The sequence below is a fragment of the Halichoeres trimaculatus genome, unplaced genomic scaffold (assembly GCF_033239565.1).
Source record: "Halichoeres trimaculatus isolate MK-OKI-2021-1 unplaced genomic scaffold, fHalTri1.1 fHalTri1_scaffold_8, whole genome shotgun sequence".
Classification (NCBI taxonomy): Eukaryota; Metazoa; Chordata; class Actinopteri; order Labriformes; family Labridae; genus Halichoeres; species Halichoeres trimaculatus.
In genome coordinates, this window is record NW_027437186.1 from 28,145,289 (window position 1) to 28,168,072 (window position 22,784).

Genomic DNA, 22,784 nt, shown 5'->3' on the forward strand with positions numbered 1-22,784 from the left:
AGGACGCCCACCCGGCAGAATCAGACGCATATCTCAGAGAAGGTAAGAGTGGGAAGAGTTAAATGAAAATAAAACGTATAAATGAGAAAGATGAATCAGCTTGACCTCTTTGGAAAACTTTGGATGTTTCCATAGTTTACAAATGTGGGAGGAGGAAGTCCACAGAGGGTTTATAACGCTCTGAGAAAGCACAGCTCTGTTTTGCAACATACACACATTTGTAAACATCTTCTTTTAGGCAAACTTAACACAAGTAGATGATTTCAGGGTAAAAATAAGAGTGTATGTGATGGATAGGAGGGCAGAGAGGCAGCATAAAGCTGCACCCCGTCTTGATTTCAGCGCTTTGTCTGATTCAAGCTCAGTAGCGCTCACACCGATATCAGCTTACACATTCAGTCATGAGGGAAGCAACAATGCCTCTGCGAGCTCGCATGACGGGCTCAGAGAGAAAGTATGTGATTGTGAGAAAGTGTAATCCACTTACAGTGCCCCCAGCTTCCACTAGAAACACCTACTTGTTATATTCGAACACACGCCGGCCCCCAAGCAGCGCCGCTCAGAAGGAGGCATTTCAGACATTCTGCTGTGCTCTGCGATGACTTCATGGTAAACAAACCTGCGCACAGGAAAACCCCCCTCTTGTTCACTTTCCACTGAAAGAACAGCTCCATGACTCACCCCTGGAGAGCTTTTCATGGCTTCACCTTGTTTTGTCAGACATTCAACTTTCCATTTTTCCAGGAGATGTTTGTCTCATCCTGTGCCAAGGTTTCGATGCAATCAGGGGCGGCTATTATTTGTAATGCAGGCTCATCAGGAGCGGGCTTTACAGTACAGTCTGACTCACGATTGGCTGCAGCAGCCTTGACACAGAACAGAGTGAGTCAGTGGTAATGTGATCCCTAATCATCCTCTAACACTGGGAACTAGAGTCCTCTGGCTTCTCCTCCAGCAGAAAGCTGTGTCATGTTACTGATTTGTTGAGTTTGAGCGTCCAGAAGTGAAGTTTTAGCTCAAAGTTTCCACAAAAAGAGGGATTTTTCCAGCTGCACTTGAATGCATCAGTCTGAAAACATGCCCACACACACTTTTGAAACATTTCTGGGGTGTGAGAACATTTATTCAGAGCCCACACACACACAACACAAAGGGTAGTCAGTGTCTCATCTGTGAAACAGGAACAAAGTAAGTCGTCATTGCAACATTGAATTGACGTGATTGTGAGTGATACATGGAGCCAAAAAAGGGACAAACATGCCTGGATTTAGAAATTACTACAGAAACTCCCCCTTCAGTGACCTCTGACAGTCAGAGCGTTTCTGCGGCGGCGGTTAGACAAGCAGCAATGATGGATCCCTGCCAAACAGAAACATAAACACGCCTCATTCACCTGCCGCGCGACCAAACGTTCACACTGTGTCTCCAACAAGAATATCATTAAATCACTTTGTGGTGGACTGTGGAGTTAAACGGGATTTCTTTACAGGCTGATGTTCAAAACACAATCGTCACACCCAATTCCTGCATGATCTGGACCTGCCCTGACACGGGTTGAGCATCATCATCGCTGCTGCTTTCCTCTGCAGCTCTTGGAGTCACGTTCAGCTAACTGCAACTGAAGCTTTGTGTTATTGAACAATCATGTTCCTCTGGCTCTGATTTAACAAGTAGCCTCGCTTTAATTTGTGATGTTTAGCTCCAGACCAAATAACCGTTTCCAGAGAGCGAGATACTCCTCCTCCTCCTCCCCGCACTAACACTCCATAACTCCAGGCGGTTATCAGCTTGGAACCGTCTGCCACTGCCAGGTTCACTTTTCCCAGGCTCCCAGCTGACTCACAGCTTCTCTTTGAACTACAGAGCACACACACATACACACATTAAACACACACACATCCAAGAGCAATAAGTGTGGCCATATGTCTCCTTATCTTTCCTGGCCGGGCTGACACTGTCCAACAGACGAGCAACATACGCGATAAAGATCGTTCCAGTTCGAATCACCACCACTTGCCAAAGAACACGGACTCCCTCCTCTCAGTCAGGGGATTTTTTTCCAACACATGCACACGCTCTTTCTCCTCTTTCTCCATCTCATGTGCAATTACAAGACAACTGAAACACAAAGAGAGGTCTGAGAGATCCGCTTGAGCTCAGAGGAAATGTCAACAGCACAGTCAGAGGGATGTTGACCTTCTCTATCAGTTTTCCTGAATCAATCACATCAACAGCATCAACCAATGATTAGGACGTCTCCCTAACACACCCTGTTTGCTCGGTCCTGAACAGACGACTCTTATAATCAGCGTCAGAGCAGCTCACAGCCCTGATGGAGCTGAGGGAAGGAATGCATTGTTTGCCCAGAGGTTTTCATCACAACTCAACTTTGAGAAACACTCATGTGCAATCAACAGCTTATTAAATACACTGTAGGAAAACTCAAAAGTTTGAAGATAGGACAGAACCTCACCCCAAGCAAGAATCCCACAACCTGCCAACCAAAACACGACAGAGTTTGGATCTCTTGCAAAGCAAACAAGATCAAAACATGAGCCCAGAACCTGGGATGAAAGTCATAAAGTGTTTAACTAAACAAGCAGTCAGTTGGGTTTCTTTTGCAAGACTTTTTCACCAACAAGGGAGGCAAAAACCAGGGAGCAAATTCAATCCATTTCACACACATGTACGGCTTAAAACCAGCATGAAACGGCTCTGATAAGCAGAAAACCATTATGTAATGTCAACACCGACACAACACTGAGAGGCCTTGTTGGAGCCGAGGACGAAGTGGGAGAGGTAGGAGCGACTTTTCCCTCCTTCACTGCAGTAATTTGCACTTAACTGCTACATCAGAGCAGACTATATAAAACAAACATGTCATTACTCCCACAGTAGCCTGCAGCGCTCAGCCTGCAGGGCGGAGGGAGCATTGTTCTGCAAGCAACTCACCTGATCCCCCGCTGCTCAGACGGCTCCGACCTGTCAACAAATCAATTCACGATTCAGGTCTGAGAGGACAACGCCAGGATTGTGTCAGGAGAGAGATGGTGGGAAATTATGCCATCAAAAGCGGGATTAATTAAATATGAGCAGAATAAGAGAGATGGATCAACCAGGACGGGAGATACAAATGGTGGATTAGCTAAAGACAGCTTTTAAATTGACAATTTAGCATCAACAAATATTAGTCTGCATGTGCCAACTCACATTAGATACCTCATCAATGTCACAAAACGTGCATTGCTGGAAAAAACTGAGTTGCTGGGTAAAAAAACCCAGCTATTTCACCAAAGACAAAGCATTTCCCGCTTCAAAACAGTAGCCTACTAGCAGCTAATGCTACCGTTTTGGAGCAGCTGATCGTTAAACTGCACTGCTATTGAAAATTCTTTACATCTGACACTAGAAACAACTTTTACCTGCAGGAATTTGTTGAGCAAAGCATGAAATTGTCAGAAATTTGATGCTAGAGGTACATTTTATGGAGATTTTAGACAACTAGAAGAAGCAAGGATGTGGTTGTTTCAATCGTGCAAGACTTAATGCTTTGCACACTTTGTTATTAACTGAAACATACTTCTGCATTTGTGTTTGACCCCTGGTCATGTTATATTTTAGCTGTATTGACTGTCATTTCTTTTGCAATCAAGAAAAAAAGCTTTCCCCAAGTTTTGCAGGGTAGTATCATTTCCATCTATACTGGCTCTCATTTTTGTCTTTTTAAAGCATTGGGATCTGATTGAAACTCGTCTTTCTGAGGGTAACTACAGTCAATTTCCTCATATGTGTAATCTCAAACTGGAGTTCAAACATCAGGAAGACTAAAAAGCATCCTGAGTCTCTCCACCTCTTAAGAAAACCCTCGTCTCTTCGCTCTTAGAGGTGTTAAAATCTGCTGAGGTGGTCACAGAGAACTGCTCCATCACTGCTGAGTCTACTACAACTGCTTCCTGTTGCTTGCCCTGCGCTGGCATTACAGCTGCACGGCCTCCATTGTGCTCTGTAATCCTCACTGTAGTCACTGAGGGCACACTATTGTCCCTGCTTGATACACTGTGAGGGCCCTGACTCCTCTGTGGAATAAAAGCATGGAGCAGACACCGGCGGAGCCCACATAAACCCTCGGCCAACGACGTGAGCTAACGCTTATGCCGCCGCCGTCTTCCAGCTGGAGGCCTACCTGATGTGTGCAGCCTCATTAAGTGCAGCAGTTACTGTGGGTGGCAAGGTTAAAGCGATGAAATGCCTGGGGTCCAACCGAGCGTGACTTAAACAAAGCCCTTCGCCTGGACAAGAGGCCAACTTCATGCAGCTCACAAGAGAGGGTGAAGGGAGGGGAGGTGGGGGTGAAAAAGCTTCATGAACCCGGAGTTCCCAACAACCCAAATGCACCACACTGCCATCTGTCCACAACAGCCAATCAAGTGATGAAAAGGACAAAGAGTGATATCATACCTAACCTGACGATTGTGAATGTGCACTGAAGGAAAGCACTTGAAGTGAAGGATGAGAGAAGCTAACGAGCCGCTCTGTTCTCCTGCAAACCTCATGCTTCTGAGTGATTCATCTGGACGTGACAGCTCTGAATGGACGCACTGAAGACTAAACTTTCACCACTAATAAAACAACTTTGAAAACATGTCAGTTTCATGGTTAGGCAAGAAAAAAATGGGTCCCCAAACCAGAAAGTTGAGCAGCTTTCATTTCAGTATCAACAAACGCCTGATTTCAACCCGTAAGATGAAACTAATCCGTCTCCCAGAGGCTCATGCCAACTCAGTGCTGCCATGGCGTGAACATAAACAGAAACCTTTGTCTTTAAAAAAGGTGTGAGGCGCCAGCGTCTAAGTGGAGAGCAAATAAAAAATATGGACCATATCGAGTTGCATGCTGCCCTGCTGAGGACATTGTTTGACTGGTTATTGGAGCTTCAGTCCCAATGATCTGTTACATGCAAAGGTTAACATGCTCAGCCTGTTTAAGGGGGGACAATGCTCCAAATTACAACAAGAAGCTCCACCAGGATTGGGGTAAAAATAGCCTTGATGTAACTGGACACACACATACCAGCAGACTGGGCCTTTCACCCATCAGGCCCACTGGGGGAATCTGCTTTTTTTTCTTCTCTTAAATGAACCCAGCTCCTCTCCACTCCACTGCATGGCAAATCATATCTCTCACAGAGCTTCAATACTCCCACAGGCCTGTCAGGAACCATTTATTTACTCTGTGAAGAAGAGCTGACACTGGAGGAAAAGTGGGCTTTTTGGAGTTACTGTACTCTGCAACATGAGCAGCTGCCAGGGAGGGGGACAGAGGAGGCAGAGGAGGTGGGGGTCTGCTCCAACAGCTTTTCATCTCTACTTTTTTTATTTGTTGAATCAAGTCAGAGGAGGGAAAAAGTTAGTTGTTGGGAGAAGAATGAGAAAGCACAGCTGGGTTATTGTGGGAGAGGAATTTTAGGAAAGGAAGTGAAACTTTTAAAACTCATTTTACACCTTTTTGTCTCACTTTCTACCACAGAGACGTTTTATTTAGACAGAATATACATCAGGTTTGGGCCTGATGGAGAAAATACCTCCACCTGGTTAATTGGAGCAGATAATGAGGGCAGCACAAAAAGAGAAACTGTTTGTTTTCTCTCCACCTCAGACTGAGTGACTGACGGACAGTAATTGCGCAGAATTGTTCTGCAAACAGACTTTTTCACTCGCACACAAAGTTCTTTTTTTGAGGTCTCCAACTCACCGGCCAGGCAAAACTGAAGGGCAAAACTATCCGGGATTTGTCATTCCTCACAGAGCTCCTGAAAGAAAAGCTATTCCCTCCGAGGACAGGCGTAGATCCCATTCCGAAGCTGCAGGGCCCTGCAGCAGAAACCCTGGACTGGTATTCCTTCAAGCAAACTTTAAAAAACGAATCACACTCGTCCCGTGAGCATTTCCTATCCGCCGTGTTCCGTGCGCCATCACAACACATGCCGTTCAGCAGCTCCCCGTTCGCGTTGTGCATCGATAAGATTTGCAGCTCGAATTGTCCAGACCCCTCTGACACCTGTGGGAGACACAAAAAGTGAGTGCAACGGAAAACTTTGACCTCATTCTGTGACAGAAAGTTGAAGCGCCTGTTTGTGCCCTTGGCTGCCCTACATGATTTGCACTTCCAGCAGGCGAACTCAGCACTATTTGCGTTAAAAAAGAGACAAACATGAAATCAAAGTGGATCCAAAGATCTGAACTGAGTGACCCTGAGGTGAAGTAGTCCACATACCTTCAGGAGAAGGCAGAGTAAAAAGGCAGAGACCACTGAGCCCCGTCTCAGAGTCATGCCTCCGGACTGCTGTTTCCACTCGTTTGTTACTGGTCGTCTGGCCGACACACGGCACCAGAGCTCTCCTCTGGTTTAAACATGCACGAGTGGGAAACAACACTTTGATCCGCGGAGCTCAGGTTCCACATTCATACAAAACTCTCCCTGCTTTGTCCGTGAAGCTCTCCGGGGAGTCTGCTCTGCGTCGTTATCCAACAGTTTCCACTAAAAAGTTGAAGAAAGTTTACGCGGTGGCCATGCGGCAGCCGAGCGCTCTGCTCTCTGACTGACTGACTGACTGACTGACTGCTGGCCCGGGCTGCAGCTCTCTGCACAAGTTCAACACGGAGGGAGTGTCTCCATATTCATGAGCAAGGCCCGGAGAGCCCGCCCCCTCACATTATGGGCATAATAATACACTCAGAATTGTTTTGGCAGAGCTTTGGTGGAAAGTAGGAGCGGAAATAAAGCGTGACCTGCACTTATATTGATAATCATAAGTCATCAGAACCGCAAACATTAAAATAAATGGATTAAATTTGCAGAAAGCATCAATTTTTACCTCCTTTTGAGAGACTATGTCTTCTTGCACAAGCTGTGCGCTCCACTCACCGCAATGTTGAATATTATTTTACTTTATTAAGATCTAAATCAGCTTGAATGATGGGTTCAGCCTCCTTTATTTGTGCAATAAAGTACAAAATGCGTACAAAAAGCATGCACAAAGGCTGGAGGAGGAGTCAAGGCCTTTTCTGTGATTGCAAGGTATGTTAGACATTTTTCCTAATGCATGCATACAAAACAACTGAAGGAAAATGCTAAATATCTGAATAATTTCTGTTTATTTAGCTTTTAAAATGTTGAATAAAATCTGCAAAATGTGCTCCGGAGTTTAATAAAAAAACTGCAGGGTTGAAGCCTTTCCTGAGGAATGTAACACATTTTTAAAGCCAGGGTGAGTTCTTTTTTTTGTGTGTCTTTGATCGGCAGCTTTAAGATTTGAAGATCTCCAAGTATCCGTTCGTGGATATCAAGCAGCTGCAGCTGGGTTTACCTCTCCAAGAAGGTGATCTGTGATCTGGATCAGTGACTCCACACACATATAGACACACACAAACATCCATATGAGAAGATGGGAACCCCCTCTGCCCCTGTGGTTAGTGATTTGTGTGGACCAATTACACAGGTCACTCAATGGGTCACAACCGAGGAACCACAGTTGGGGAGGTGTGGCGCTGCAGAGAGAGGAGTGAATCAATCAGTAACCACGTAATGTTTCACCATCACGCTTTATCACCGTTTATGAGGGAGTCACACGTCTCTGCTGTACGCGTTTGTCCCTGATAAGATCCACAGCTTGGCTGTTTCTTCACGTCTTCTGTTTGAGAGCGTCACAGTTACCAAGCTGCAGCTCATTGTTTTCACCGGAGCAGCAGATCAAACATCTTATCTTATCTGCAGGGACACAGAGGTGAAGCTTCTGCAGGACAGTCAAAAACGTCCTTGAGTGTTTGTCTTGGAGCTCTTTGTTTGTAAGCAGCAGAAGAGGGTGCAGCTTTATGGGGGGGAGCTTCCAGCTTCTTAAATCACTGCTGTCAATATTTAAATGTCACATTTCCTGTGCTTGAACTTCAAGATGAAAGCTACAACTTCCTCCCCTCCCTGTGCAGACGCTGAGCTGATAGACATCTCAGGTTTCAGGCCTCGCTCAAATGCTCTCTCGGGGTAATTAGGGGTTAATTGTAGAAGTTTTAACCCTGGGGAGGTTTTTTTTTTTGCCTTGATGACCAAATTTGAGTGTAGAGATTGTAGATAGTCGGAGAAATAAGGGGTGAGGGGATCCTGTCTGTGTCTACCATGCCCCTATGACCTGCCCAGAGGTGATGCTTGTATTGGGAGGACAAGAGGGCTGCAGGGGAAAGAGGAGGTACTGAATGTCTGAGAAAGGGACTGGATTCAGCTTTATCTGAAGAAAGCAGGTACATCAATCACAAAAATCAGTCTTTGTTCCTGAAAAAGGAAAAATAGTGTGATACTTCAAAGACACCAGAAACCTTTGCAAGATTCTACTTTAGATCTTTGATGGACTGTTTTTTGATCAATTTCTGCAAACAAACGACAATGGACCCAGAAAAATATGAATTCCTGATTCCTACCTTGGGGAAAATTGACCCAGAAAAGATCTTTAGTTGTGCATTTGCAGATACATTTGTTTTGAACAAGGTTTACAGGTGTATTTCATTCAATTTACTTAACTTTGCATTCTTTCATATGCAACACATGAAGCTGCAAACACTTCATGTAACATTTTTGTTGTTAAAAAAAGCAAACTTTTTTTTCCCATCAGAATCTGCCTCATATACCCAAGATCAGATCCTGTGTCAGGCATTATGCCACTGAACAATGTAACCTCTCATGCAGTTGCATGAAAACTTTGTGCAACTTATCAGATGTTTGATCTAAGACATGAAGCTGGTTTTATGAATAAAGGCCAAAAAAATCTTCTGCATAACTTTTAGCACCTGTGAGTGTCCAGATCTAGATGTTTTATATCGCTCAATTTTTTTTGATTTGCGTCATAAACCTGTACATCATCAGACTATTCCTGATTCTGGCCTCTTCTCTCCCATGTAGATTTAAACTTTTAGAGGAGGATAAAATTTTATACCTTTGCGGTGTGGAAAATTGTCTTTGGCTGCTCACGCACAAAATAAAATCACGCACATGGCCTTAGAGGGACTTTCCAAGTGATCTTGAAATAGTCTCGTTTTGCCCGTTTATAATCCTCAATTTGATTTTACTTTGAGATTTTCAGCAACAAAACAGGTTATTTCTCAATGGTTATTTTTTCATAGCACGTAGACTGAAAGTCTCTTTGACGACACAACACAGGCTGACAAGGTTTAGCAGAGAAAAAAGTCTTTTACTCTGCAGTTTTATAAATTTATTTGTAGGGATTGTGGACACTGGGGCTGGACTAACAAAACTAACTAAACACGGGTTCAACTGTTTGTGATAATGTTCATTCCAACCCACATGCAGCAATTATTCTGCAGTGGTCTGTTTAAACTTGAGAGTCTATCAATAAAATGAAGAGTGAGGTTACGTTAGCTCTGCTTGGTGAGGATGGAGTTGGTAGATGGTTGGTAGATGAGCACTGGAAGGACAAAACCAGAATTCACTGATGTTACACGTTAGACATGTCTTAGAGCACCAATAGATTAAAATTATAATTTCTTAATTGGATTAAATTAATTAATTGGATAGAAGTTTTCTGTTGCAATGTCCAAGCATTAAACAAGGGTGCGTGGACATAGTTGTCTATGTGTAAGTGCATAACATCTGCATCTGTCTATAAATAATTGTTTGGTAAAGGGGTGGGAATTAATACGTTTATACTTCATCCCACTCCTTTTCGAATATGTGATTATGTCTGTTTGTTTGTATTTGTTTCTGTCTGTGACAGAGATTTCACTTTGACCTCATGTTCCGAAAAAATAAATAAATAGATAAATAAATAAAATAGATACAGATAGTCTGGACCATGCAACCCTCTATCTTTAAAACCCTTCAACAGTGCATAGAGTCCTGTTTGAGCATCATTAACAGTATGAGATATTTTAATTCACCCTTAGGTTTTATTTACGAGGTGCTGTATGTTTCATTCGTGTGCATGCTTTGTGCAGACTGTTGCAGGACCTTCAGGCCACAGAGAGTCTCTTCCTTGGTTTCTCAGCTCTTCCACTCAGCTGCCAGCTCAGCCGTCCATCACAGAGCTAATAGGTAACCCAGCAGCGTGCTCTCTGCTCAGTCTAAGCCCGGTCTGCAGTCATCATGAAGCACAGACAGGGTTTCTCCTCTGAGGCCGTGGTGCTAATCTCCTGCAGCCTTAATGTGATTATGGTAATGATCACACAAATGACCCCTGGGCTTTGGGGGATCCGTGGTTCACACATCCTCACACAGCGGCTGCACAGGCACCGTGACTCCATTGGCCCGCAAACGAGACCACCAGACTGAGCCGGTCCTGGTGGCCTGCCCCTGTTCTTCTGTCCTCGCCGGGCTCGGAAGAGCCGAGTGAATGACCAAATAAATTCCAGCCGCCAACAAAAGAGCTGAACGGCCATGAGAGAGATGGATATCTTTTGTTGTCTGACACTCAATGCCGTATTCCAATCCAATTACCTCAGCCTTTTGCAACCCCTCCTGTCGCAGTGCACAGCATTGAAGCCCGTCTGAATTCAGACTCGGACCCCTAACAAGAATGTGGTGGATTAGGTGCTTAGTGGGTGCTCCCCTCCCCCCTACCTTTACAAAAATCAGCACAGCACTCTTTCCTAAAAAGATTTACCAAACCTCTTTCTCAATTTGATCTGATTTATTCTAATGTCATTATTGTCTGCCTCCTGAACGCAACTGTCCCCTTTGGTTCCTGAGAGAGACTGAGACTGCGAGGACTTCTGCAGGACAGGCAGCGAGGAAACGAGATAGTGTCATGTGAAAGGATAAAAGCGGGTTTACGTTTCTGAAGGACACAGCACAGAAGCTCTCACACCTCAAATATAACAGCATCTTTTAGTGCAAAACTATAGTGATTATATTTTCTGCATCTCAGAGCTGGGTCAAAATGACCTGCAGCTCAACAGGTCTTCAAGTGTCTTTCCTTCCCTCTTTAAAAATCATATAAACATACCTTGAGTGCAGGAGCTCCTCAGTATCTCATATGTCCTAACTTTTTGTGTAATCAAGTTGTTTATCTAGGTGGTAACTTTCCTGCAGGAAAAACAAAATGTATTCTTGCTCAAGCTTTTGTTTCCAATCCAGAGAAAGTTTTGAACTCTCAAAATAAAAAATGTAGTTTTCTAATTCATGTTTCCTCTGGGTGTTTGACTGTCTGCACAGACCCATGCATGAGAGGAGTTTGTCACCACAAGTGTGTTTCCTAATTTGTTCACTGAAGAGGAAAGGCGGCTCTGTGACAGTTTTACTCCTGATTTTAAGACCCACATGTGCACAAGCAGAACGCCATGAACATCTTGACAGCAGGTTGCCTCCAAGTACTCTACTTTTGCAAACAAGAGAAAACTGAAGCTATCCACCATTTTGGCACCTCCTTTAGATGAAGTTGGCAGTGCTTTCTTGGAAGAAGACTACATTTCCCATGAGCACCTTAATCTATTTTCTTGTGGGATTACAGATTAAAAAAACAACAACCTCACAATGACATTTTTTAGGATGGGAATGAATTGATTATTTGCTGTAACGCCATGTTTTAACTTCAAAAACCAATGTATATAACTGTAAGTTAGCTTACAAAAAACAAACAAATAAAAAACGTAGCAGTTTGACATTACCTGGTATCATGCTGTGTGCTCTGGTGACCCATTACAGATGCTGTTCAGAGAAAATTAGCTCTCTTAGCTAGAGATGCTAATATCATCCAGTGAGACACAGAGATTTTCTAACAAAATTAACTCCATTTGTTTGATAACTCACTTTTCACTGACACTCGTCCTCCGTTTCTCTGTAAGTCATGAGAAACCAAATGTAAAAGAGTGAGACTACTTCAAAATCAGACAAAAAACACCCTCAGAAAGCGTTTAAGCCCTTTAAGTGCCACTTTAAATCCAAATCTCTGACCTATAATGGTTTTAATCATGACCATTTTGAGTATTTCTTCCACCAGTCGAGTTTCTGAACAGGTAAACTGTGTATTTTGGTGACAACCTGATGTAAACACAGTCTAGAGGTTTACAGCTCATGCATGACATGGTTCGGTGATGCTTTACTCAACGTGTCTCACCATCAGCAGCCTGGTTTTATCCTGAATGCTTTGGTTTAAGTATCTAAGAGAGGGAAGAAGAGATGTGCGAGCATGATGTAATCAAATAACTTTATAAAGTAGAGTTTGTTTAGAGTGAAATGTGAGAGGTGAAGACGCACATCTGAAGAGGAGACGTGAGTTCATGTCGTGCTGTGTTTACAGGAGCTTCATTCACAGACAGGATCAGCGATCGACACTCAGATAAATATTATTCTCCACAGTTAAAGATGGACACTTTGTTATTTTCTACGTTTATGAGCGTCTGTTCTCTGAGGTGACGGTTTTTCGATGTGTGGTTAGAGCTCAGGGTCCAGCTGCTGTGTGGAGCTTCAGGATAAATTGGATTACAGACGGTCGGGCTGAGAGCTTTGGTTTTGATTTTCATTGGTTCAAACTGCGCTTAATTGCTGCGGTGATGCTGCGGGTGATTCATTTATGTCAGGGTTGTTTTAAGTGTCTCTCCTTCTTAAAGTGGTGCTGTGTGCTGGCAGCAAGCAGCACGAATCCCATCTCTACAGCAGAGATCAACATGGTTACAGCCTGGGAACAAACAGTTTTAGTCTCTGGTCAGGACAAGAACTTCTAGATAACCCACCAATTTTATTTTTAAACACTCAGCCAAAGAAGATCAGTGACCAATTTTTAGCGTTGCTTGTTTGAGTGAGTATGCAAAAGCTCTTAATTGTCTTCAGCTCTGAGACATTTTTATAAACTTGATCAAAGTGAAGCAAAACTGTGTTGCATGCGAAGACAGGGCACAATATCCACACAAGTCCAAGTCCCTCTGAGATTTTGTTCTTGTATTTTTGGTGGTTATCTCTAATGCCAAAGTTGGATGCATGACTTTTTGTGTGGTCATGTTATTAACTTGCTGTTCTAAGCTTATTTCTTTTGAGCACAACGCTTTTTCTACGTGAGCCGAACACAAAAAGGCAAATTTTTGACCCCAAGGTTACTTTGCTTTTTCCTTCTGAGCCTCTAAGACAATTTCTTGGTAAAGTTTAGTTGAGTCATTGCGTGAATGGATTGGAGTTGGTGTGACTTGAAACCAAGCAACAACCTCCAGTAAAGAAATATTGGACCATGCAAAAGTGCTAAAATCTGCTGTTCCTCGAGTGTCCTCTTGGGGCTGGCTCTGGAAGAACCAGAAACCACATACACACCAAGCCAAGAAAAAGAAAGAAAAAGAAAAGCCACTTTAAAAACAAAAATAAACATGTTTACAGCCTGGTACAAAAAATGTCTCATAGCTTATCTCTCTAGCCGCACACTCCAAGGGTGATTCTTTTTTTTTAATCTGCAGTTTAGAAGATATTAAGATGATGAATTTATCCAGCTCAGCTGATTGACAGGTAGCCGTCATACACCTGTTAGTGAGGAGGCTCATAGCTTGCCTCATTTCCAATATTGCCCTGCCAACAAATTGATTAAAAAATCTGTTTCAGAAAGAGACGTGCTACGTCCCGGAGGCTTTGTTTGTTTCTTACACAATCTATGGGCAACACTTGTAGGGTTGATTTTTACAAAAACAAAGAGAAATGAGCCAAGCTATCTTTTGGAACAAGGCTGTAAACAGGTTTATTTAAGAGTGGCCTGACCTTATGTCCTCGTCATGTGACGCACCGCACCTCAATCACGCTCATCAGTCAGAATCAAGATTTTCAAACAATGGCGAACAACACAAAGAAAAATTTGTGAAATGCTGTAAAATTATGCAGAAGTGGCAATGCCATCAAATGTTAAAATATTTGTCGAGTTGCACAATGTATAATACCATAAGTGTCATATGTTTGATAAACTTAGGAAAAGTGCTGCCACTGCAACTTACGTCCAGAGATCTAGGATCAAGTGACCAATTTCATATTTATGTAAACTCAATAAAATGTTTTCTTTTTTTTTTTTTACATTTAACCTTTAAAGCCTGCTTATTGTACACAAAAAATCTACAGGAATCAGATCTATGAGCAGAATCGTAATGGCATTGGTATCAATGGAATCATGTCAATATACATCCCTGGTAAGAAGCCTTTTTTTTTTTTTAATGAAGGACTCTAAGCAGGTTTCCGTGTTCAGGTATGAGGAGTAAAGGTGAAAAAATAAGAGAGTTGTGGACATCAAGAAACTCTGCTTCAATCATTGATCCCTCCTGAGGTGGGAGGCTGCCAACTGAGCAGACAGGAAGATGGGATCCTTCACCCGTCTCATCATCTGAGGTGGTCTCAGAGTGAGGAGGGTCTGTGTGTGCCGCCCTCAGGATCACTGAGTCAGAACAGTACTCTCCTCAAACAGGATATTGGCCCTTGCTGGAGGTGAGTGCAGCTAATTACCTGGACTTCCTATCTGGAGGAGGTGACACTGATAAAAGTCTTCCTCTCTTTGTCTCTGTTTGTGTCTTCACACTTCAGATCAGGTCAGAGGAGAGAAAGACGCTTGCTCTCCGAAGGATCTGGGTTAAAATGGCATTCACTGCTGGACTGGAAGGAAAATATTGATGCTGGCAGAGTCCTGCCGCCCCTTGTACCATGACATAGCGCTTTTTCCATGACACATTTGATGATTGCTTCCAAATGGAGCTGTCAGTTTTAATAAAGGCGACCTCTGCATTTCACTTTTCCCTAAAGTAAACAGAATCCACCTCTCGCTCCCCGACACACACATACACTTATTCAGAGAGTGTGCAATCATGCTCCGGGAATGGGTCTTGAGATAGAGCAGGCATTCGAGAGCTGAAATATGTTTTCATGTTCAATCATTTCACTCCTGAGCGTGGCCGCTTGAATTGATGTTGTTTCGCTAAGCGCGCTGATTGAGTGCCGTGATGTTATTTCAGGAAACTGGACGTAAATCCAGGATATGACTTTAAAAAGTGCTGCATGGTGTTAAAGAGTGACCGAAACAAGAAGAAGAAGCCTGTCAGAGTGTTTCTGTTTCACTTTTCCTCACGGTTATTAATTAAAGCTCCGTCCAAACAAGCTCTGTTAATTTTATAAGACAATAAACTCCATCCTTGTGATGTTTAGTGCTGGGCTCAGACCCAACGCCAACATTTAGTGAGTCAATATACCGACAATTAGATTATACAGTGTCAACTAACAAGGGAAGGACAGACTTGAGTTTGTTTATAGAGTGTGTCCGACTGAGCTGCAGGAGAAATGGAGCAGGCGGAGAACATGGGAATATGTGGGAATGCTTTTAGACTGGCCTACTTCACTGGAGCGCGTCAACTACCTGTTAATGTTAAACTAATAACACCACTCTGACTCTGATTCTGATACTGCTGCTTAAAAACTCAGATTAAATCAACATTAAGATATGTAAAAGTCATTTCCACTCCTGAAACACTTGTTTCTTCACTTTGACACCTTGTGGAATGTAGTTATTGCTCTCTTGGCAGAAGTTGCATGAGAATATTAAACCAGTTGCTCTTCTACAAGTTAAATTTGCAAGATTTTAGCTTAGCTTAGCAGAAAGTTTTGAGGAAGCAAGCCAGGCTGTGCAAAAAAGACTCAATCCATCCTTCAAAATGTCTTAACGTGTCCAGATTCAAGAAATGTTGAAATATACTGAGCATCCAGTCTTGTCACAAAGGGGCCATTTTAGGGTATGGCTTGAAGATGGACACCACAAAGTCTGGACCTGCTCTCTAATTTGGCTCCCTGGAAAACATTTTGTTGTGTTGACACTTCTTTCTTTAGCTGTACAGCCCGTTGTGTCTACTCATCTCTCTAGTACTTTGCATACTGCTCCATGTTTTATTGAATAATGCCGTGTGAGGTTATACTCCTCAAGAATGGAAAATTTCTCTTTGAACACGAGACAGGTGCAATTCTCCCTCAACTCCACAGAATTAGTCAATCTCCCACTTCTCCTCAAACACTCTAAGCTCCACATCAACCTTTTATTTTGGCTTTTCTTTTGGCAAGAAATATGCTTGGGTTTATTTCTCTTGAGTTCATGAGATGATTATTCTGGGTTCAGGGTCAACTCCAAAAAACAGATAGGTATTCCTTCCTCTGTCCCAACTGTGGACTGGGCCTTAAACGCAACCAAATTTTACCAAAAATTCAAATCAAGTGGCCGGCCCTGCTCTACCTCAACCAGCAAACACCCATTTAACTTATCCACCAACTTCAAAGATCACTCAGAGCAGAATCCTGTGTTGATTTGAGGAAACTCTCACAGTAAGGGTCAGTGGCGTGGCGTGGAGATTTTTTTTGAGGAAGCCAAGTGAGACAAAGCCTGTTATCTGTATTTTTTTAGGGAGTGGGGTACATAAAAGGCTATGTTGCAGCTTGTATATCGCTATTTCATGTAACGGACCTGTTAGAGTGCCCAGAGAGCGCTCGTTTTACTTACGTTGAACACCAACACACGCCCTTTAGCTCTCCCACCCTCACTCACTCATTCACACACGTACATTGTCCTCTTGACTTAGCTTAAACATCGTATTAATTAATTCAACCGCCCACTTAAACGCACAACCGGCCGCTTCATGCACACTGCTAATGTGCTAACCTCCCTGATTTCATTCAGTGGCTCGATGATGACGATACTGTGATTTGATTGGTTTGAGGCCAAAGACGGGGTGGCTTCCCTTGACACAGTCTTGGTCAATCACAGATGAGCAGTGTCATGACCGCGGCCTCATCTGATTGGTTAATCATTCTTGTTTTTTTTCACCAAGGGATGCCAACTCTGCTTGGCTTCCTCGCGGACAACAGCGTGCAGTATCGTATTTTCACCACGCATTCGCCACAGAACATTTACGAGGGCGCTGTTTTACACATTGTAAAATGCTCAATAATTGGAGGAGAGGAATAAGGAAGAGATGACGGTGACAAAACACATAAGAAGTATCGAAACTGTTAAAAAGGAATATTTTTATTAAATCACAGTCTAAAAAAAGAGAGGAAGCATGGCTTCCCTTGGCCTCCGGGAGAAAACGCCACTGGTAAGGGTGACTAATCTGGTGCATGTAGTGCCGCAGGACCCTCATTTGCCAACAGAGCTGTCAATCATGACGTTACATCCTCTTGTATTTCGCATTAAACAACTTATTCAAACCAAAAAGTTACAATTTCATAGAAACCTGCATTTTGAAGGCTGGCTGAATGATAGAAAGCATGCTTAGACTATTTATTTGGTTCCATTTGCTATTAAGGAAGAGGCAATACTGCCTCCAGTCACCAGGGGGAGCTCTTAAAGATCTGGCTTCACTGCTGTGCTCTCAGTGATTACATACATTAAGTTTGTAAGCCATGTAGAGAAGTATGTTTGCCCAATGTATTTCTTGATTATGACTTCTGATTTGATCCCAAACTTAAATTTATGCTATTTCTCAGTCTCCCTGTCCAAGTCGTCAATGACCACATTAATTTACGACAGATAAAGTTCAGTAGTGAGTAGTAAGATCTGTCATTTTTCTTGAAGAAAAGGATTTCTCAGATTTGGTAGATGAGTGTTGGTAGGACATAACCAGGATTCACTAACGTTACAGACACATCTCAGAGCACCTGGCTATGATGAACACCAAACAGATGGTCTGCTCACCTTCTAGAAACTGAACTACAAAATGAGTTAACAAAGTTTGATTATTGTCACCTTTCAAACTACAAATAAATGCATTACCTCATCACTTTACATCCTGGGAACGTGCCTTGGCACGAGTCACGTCTTGATGTCAGTGGGTGATGGTGCTTGTGGGAAACAGTCTTTTGTTTGAGAAGTAATTCCTTAGAGTTCTTGCTTGTTTCTCTGGGATTTGTCTCGCCAAAGGAGTCTGTTAGTCACGGAACAATCCTAACTTGTTTCTCCCTCTCACTAATGATTTGATCGCTCATGATTTTATAACTTCAGAACCCCGCGACTGTGTCCCACTCCTGCAGGACGCCCCTCGTCCTGTACGCTTACGTCACCTCCCTGATAATGGACAGATCACTTCCATCTCATCCAATCACTTCTCAGCTCACATGCATCAGGTGAACCAGCTGCAACATAAGAAGAAATCTCAATGAGATATGTATTGCCAGTCATATCTTGCTGAACAGGTGCATTTTGTGACCATGAGGCTGTAAATTTGGATTCAGGAACCAAACAAGGAGGCTAAGGTGAGAGGAGCTGCAAACATTTGATCTACTGTAAGAATTAAACCATTGACTAAATCTGCTTTAAATTAAACTCTCTCACTCACAGTGCTGTTTTGTTGCTTCATTATTCACTTATAGAGTGGTTTTTATTCCCATCTGACAGCCAAACATGATAAAAAGGCCTATAAGGAAACACTTGTTCATTTCTGTAAACTGTGTCTGCAGAGCTAGCTATTAAACTAATGTGCAAATAAATTATGAGCGGCTGCGTCCAAGTTTTAAAAGCTGCATTACAAACATGTGACTGTTCCCTTTTGTGCCCTGAATCCTCGACCAATGAGACGCTTTCCAGTTTGTTAGGACAAAGAAAATGTTATGCTTCTGTTGAGTTCGTATGACTGAAACCAAGACTCGGGATCAATGGTAAACCTCAGTTTGGTTAAATTTCTCTGTGACTTAATCGTCAACAGGAGCGTTTTACTGCCATCTCTTTTTTTCTTGGCCATGACTCTGAAAATGCTGTGTGAAGGAGTCATAAAACTGTCAGTAGGAGCAATATTTTCCACAGCATGATGACAAATAGCATGTAAGCAATGCATGCATGGCTGTCGTACAGACAACACAGAGTGTAATACTTTTTCAAATTATCAGCCTGGTTCACGGGGTTGTCGTCTGAAGGCTGCGTGTTTTGTTGCTGCAGGAGAAAATAAATATCGATGTGGTTAAACAATCTGGAGTATTACATTCCTGCAGTTTTCTTTCCACAGTTGCTTTCTTGTTCTTGTTAATCTTATTGGCTGAGCTTAATCTAACTCGAGTCAAAGGTTGCTGTGAGAAAATAAGCTGCAGAAACGAACTAAAACTCAACCTCACACTGCTTCGTGTCCCCATTTCTTCCTTTTAAATGGCTTTATCTTCCAGAGACGCGCCATTTTTCCTCAACATACGCAACAACCAACTTCTGTTTCCTCCAGAGAGCCTCCATATTTCTTAGGTTGGACATTTTGGCTGCTTGGTTTTCTTTCCTACACCTCTGCAGTCTGGGAAAATCTGTGCACAACAGTGTCGCATCCAAGACATGAAGAAAAGTGAGGAAAATAATTTCCTCTTCACTGAGAGCTTTCCAGAGAGGGGCTGAAATAGACATGAGGAACAAAAGCCTGCATTTATTTGTCTCCTTTTAAAGCACACAGACACAATAACCCCTATCCAACTACCATCTCCCTTAATTTGTCATAAATAAAGCAAAGTTTGCACTCTATAACAAGTTTTATTTTCCCTTTCTTCATTCACAGCACTGCCAGCTGAGCGCCCAATCAGCTCGGAGTGTGAGAACGGGTTCTGCTGTTTGAACTCAGGTCAGAAAGGTGAAACCTCTGCATGGTTGGCAGACTCTCAGCTCTTTGAAGAGGTGTCAGGTCGCAGTAGACTGGCATCTCTTCCTGGTTTTGTTCTAGAGAGGTTACTCTGCTCTAAACGGACCAAAACACTGAACAGAAAGGTTCTTCTGGAGGTAAACAAGAGGTGGAAACACACACTGTGATACTGTTTAAGCTAAGAGCATCAATTAAGCTCATAGGTGAGAATTTACCTCACATACAGTCTTAAAAGTGGGCAGTCAGGGTTCAAATCCAACCCAGATTCCTCTCCTGCCTTGGCTTACTACTTCATCCATCCTGTCTTTATAAATGCTTTAAAAGCCTAAAAATAATCTTGAAAAACCAGACAAGTTATAATAACTAGCAAAGGAACAATGTGATAATTTGAAAGTTTTAAGCAGAGCTGAAAAAGGAGATAAGAGATTTGTTGTTGCCATATCAGAAAAACAAACAGATCAGTATCACCATTAATCTGGTTAAATCCGCATCTGTTCATCTTTAACAGTGTACTAACATCATTACATGACTGACAACTTCACTTACTTTTACATTTAACATCCACTAATTTGATGACAGACTGTTTACATACTTTTTTAATTGCATGTCAGTTTACATATTGCAGATTGTTTTATGTTATATATTATGTTTATGTTGTAGCACATCGTTTACTATTATATCAGTCTGTTTTATTGAAAGGAGCCCTTAAATAAAATGTATTATTATTATTATCAACCAATATTTGACTAAGGAACTATTTTAGAGAGCAAGTTAATAAAGTTATGACACATGGTTGGTTTAAACTGTGCTAATTTAGGATAACTTTCAAGCTTTAAATGCCTCTTTTGACTGACTGGTGGAGTAATCTGAAAATTGGGCTGAGAGTGCAACAAGGGGTCACAGGATGAATCTAAAGTTAGCCCTCTTCAGGGACTTTGGTGTCACCCTTCTGTTTCTGATACAGAACTCTGAGTTTAAAATTTCTACATTAACAGCCATAGGGCCTATGCCTGTCATTTGCCTAAGCTCTGGCTCTGATTGGACAAACTTGTCATCTTCATATTTTTTTTTCTTTATCCAGATGTTTTATGGTTATGTGTATTTGTTGCTTTGCATCATTTGTGTTTTTGATACATGTTTGGTGTTGGTTCTATTGGCTTTATGCAGTAGGCCTATGTTTTTCCTCTTCAGCAGCGTGATTCAGCTATTTGACTTTAGCACGTTTTGACAGATGCAACATTTCTGCATCTTACAGCTCGTTTTTTTCCAGCTGAGGACCTTTCAGGCATAGGTAGATCATCTGCCCCCCATAGCAATGGGCTTCTAACTAATATTGCTTACAATGTCTGTAAGCAGAGTTTTAGTAGTAGAAAATTGCATAAATGCTTTGTTTTAAAACAACAACTAAAGCTCAGTCTTTGTTTGATTAGCGCTGATATGTTCTGACGTTGAATTCCCTTTTTAACTCTCCACATGTTAACAGTAAAATCCAGCTGAATTGAAAACCAGGACACAGAAACCAAATCCAGCTCCGCACCCAGAGAGTCTGCATGCATGCAGAGACGGTAGAAAGAACTTTTACTGATGCATGTTCTGGCCTGAGCAGTTTAGACAGAAATCCGAGAATAAAAAAAAAACAACACTAAAAGATTGTAGCATTTAGAAATAAGAATCAACGTATTAAGAGACGCATGATTGCACAAAGCATGAGAAAGCAGAATAGGCTGGGCTGGGTTATCTCTTCCAGTGATGACATGTTACAATTTGAACTCCTTAGAAAGTCTCTTACAGGATGTCTTAGTGTCTAAATGTGCTGGTAATGCAGACTGTGGCAGGGTAACTGTGCCCGGCTGCTTGCTGTCTGTGTCTGGCTGCGTCCTGGCAGCAGCAGACGATGCTCTGACACGAGGTTGCCCATCTATCACTGACTGAGTCGACTCGTGCTGAAAGAGAGTGAACTGCTGGCGCGTCTCAGAGGATCTGTGAGATCGAGGTCAGCTCTGCTGAAGGGACCCAGAGCTTTCTTAATTCATCGACAGACTCTGCTGTTTGTGATGACGACTAAACACAAACAGTCTGGAGAGCAGAGACTCTGAAGCTTGTTTTAATTATTTTTATTTGATAATGTTTTTCATTCTGACCCAGTCAGAGCGTTTTAATGTGGTGAGTGTCTCATCTCCCTCGGTGCAGTGTGCTTTATGTAAATCAAGGCCGATCTCTCGTGTCAGCTCGTCTCACATTCCTTTGTGTGAACTTGAAGCCTTGTCTTCTGAAATCATGCTTCACTGCTATTGTGAACATGTGCTTCATTATGAGTAGATCATTGTGTTTGCTCTGAGGGTTGAAAGTGAGAGGCTGTGCTCATTAACAGACTCCAGTTTGAGACCAGTCCGTTCAGTCTGAGGCTCCACAAAGAGTCTGCTGTGTAGGAAACACATCAGTGAACGACGGTGTGGACGTTTAGTCATGGTTACTGGACGCCACCGGGAAGTTTCCCTGCCAACTCATGAAAAAACACAGAAAAGTTCAGATTAATTCTGGCTCAATTAATACAGAGTGCATTCACGTACACCAGCAATCATTACGCTCGGCTGATCTAAAGGCCATTGTCACACAGGCACTTGAAGAAGTCTTTTGTGTAACAGAAGAATGGCAGAGTGACCCCCGGCGGCGCAGAGCAAGGCCAGGGAGACGTTTCTGCGGCCCCACTGCCCGCTCCTCTCAGCAGAGCGGGGTAAAGTTTCAGGTCCGAGTGGCCATGAGTGTCGCTGAGTGATCGGCGGAGAGAGGAGAGCCTAAACCCAATAGCTTTGATGATTGAAACAAAACACAGTCCCCCCCTCACAGACTATAAAGGCTGCAGGTCTGTGACTAAGCATGCTGTCATGCTTTCAAAGAGTCCCCGGTCCTCGTCTCCTTTTTTTTTTACTCTTTTCCAGCGCCCCTTTATTTACTTTATATAACTAGTTTAAATTTGTGCACATCAACAGTTCAGTCTTAAAGCTGTAAACAGATTGGTCGTTCATACAGAATCCAGTCATCAGTCAGCAGGTGAAGCTGCAGCTTGCAGACAGTCGTGACAATGACAGTGAGTCTGGGAGGTCAAAGGTGGATCAACGAGGTCACGATGCTTTGAGCTTCTCCAAAACACAAAGACATATTTGAGTTCGACCTCCTCCTCCTTAA

At 42.7% G+C, this 22,784-nt stretch overlaps 1 protein-coding gene across 1 annotated transcript in view; it reads right to left on the reverse strand.

Moving 5' to 3' along the window:
* jag1b (jagged canonical Notch ligand 1b) overlaps positions 1–6,636 on the reverse strand; it is a 34,770-nt gene extending 28,134 nt beyond the window's left edge. Inside the window, exons 1-2 of the mRNA XM_074675618.1 lie at positions 6,274–6,636; positions 5,752–6,057 (exon numbers count right to left, since the gene is read on the reverse strand). Coding sequence (XP_074531719.1) covers positions 5,752–6,057; positions 6,274–6,330 — 363 coding nt within the window. The 5' untranslated portion in view covers positions 6,331–6,636. The remainder of the gene's footprint in view (positions 1–5,751; positions 6,058–6,273) is intronic.
* Positions 6,637–22,784: the final 16,148 nt, after the last annotated feature.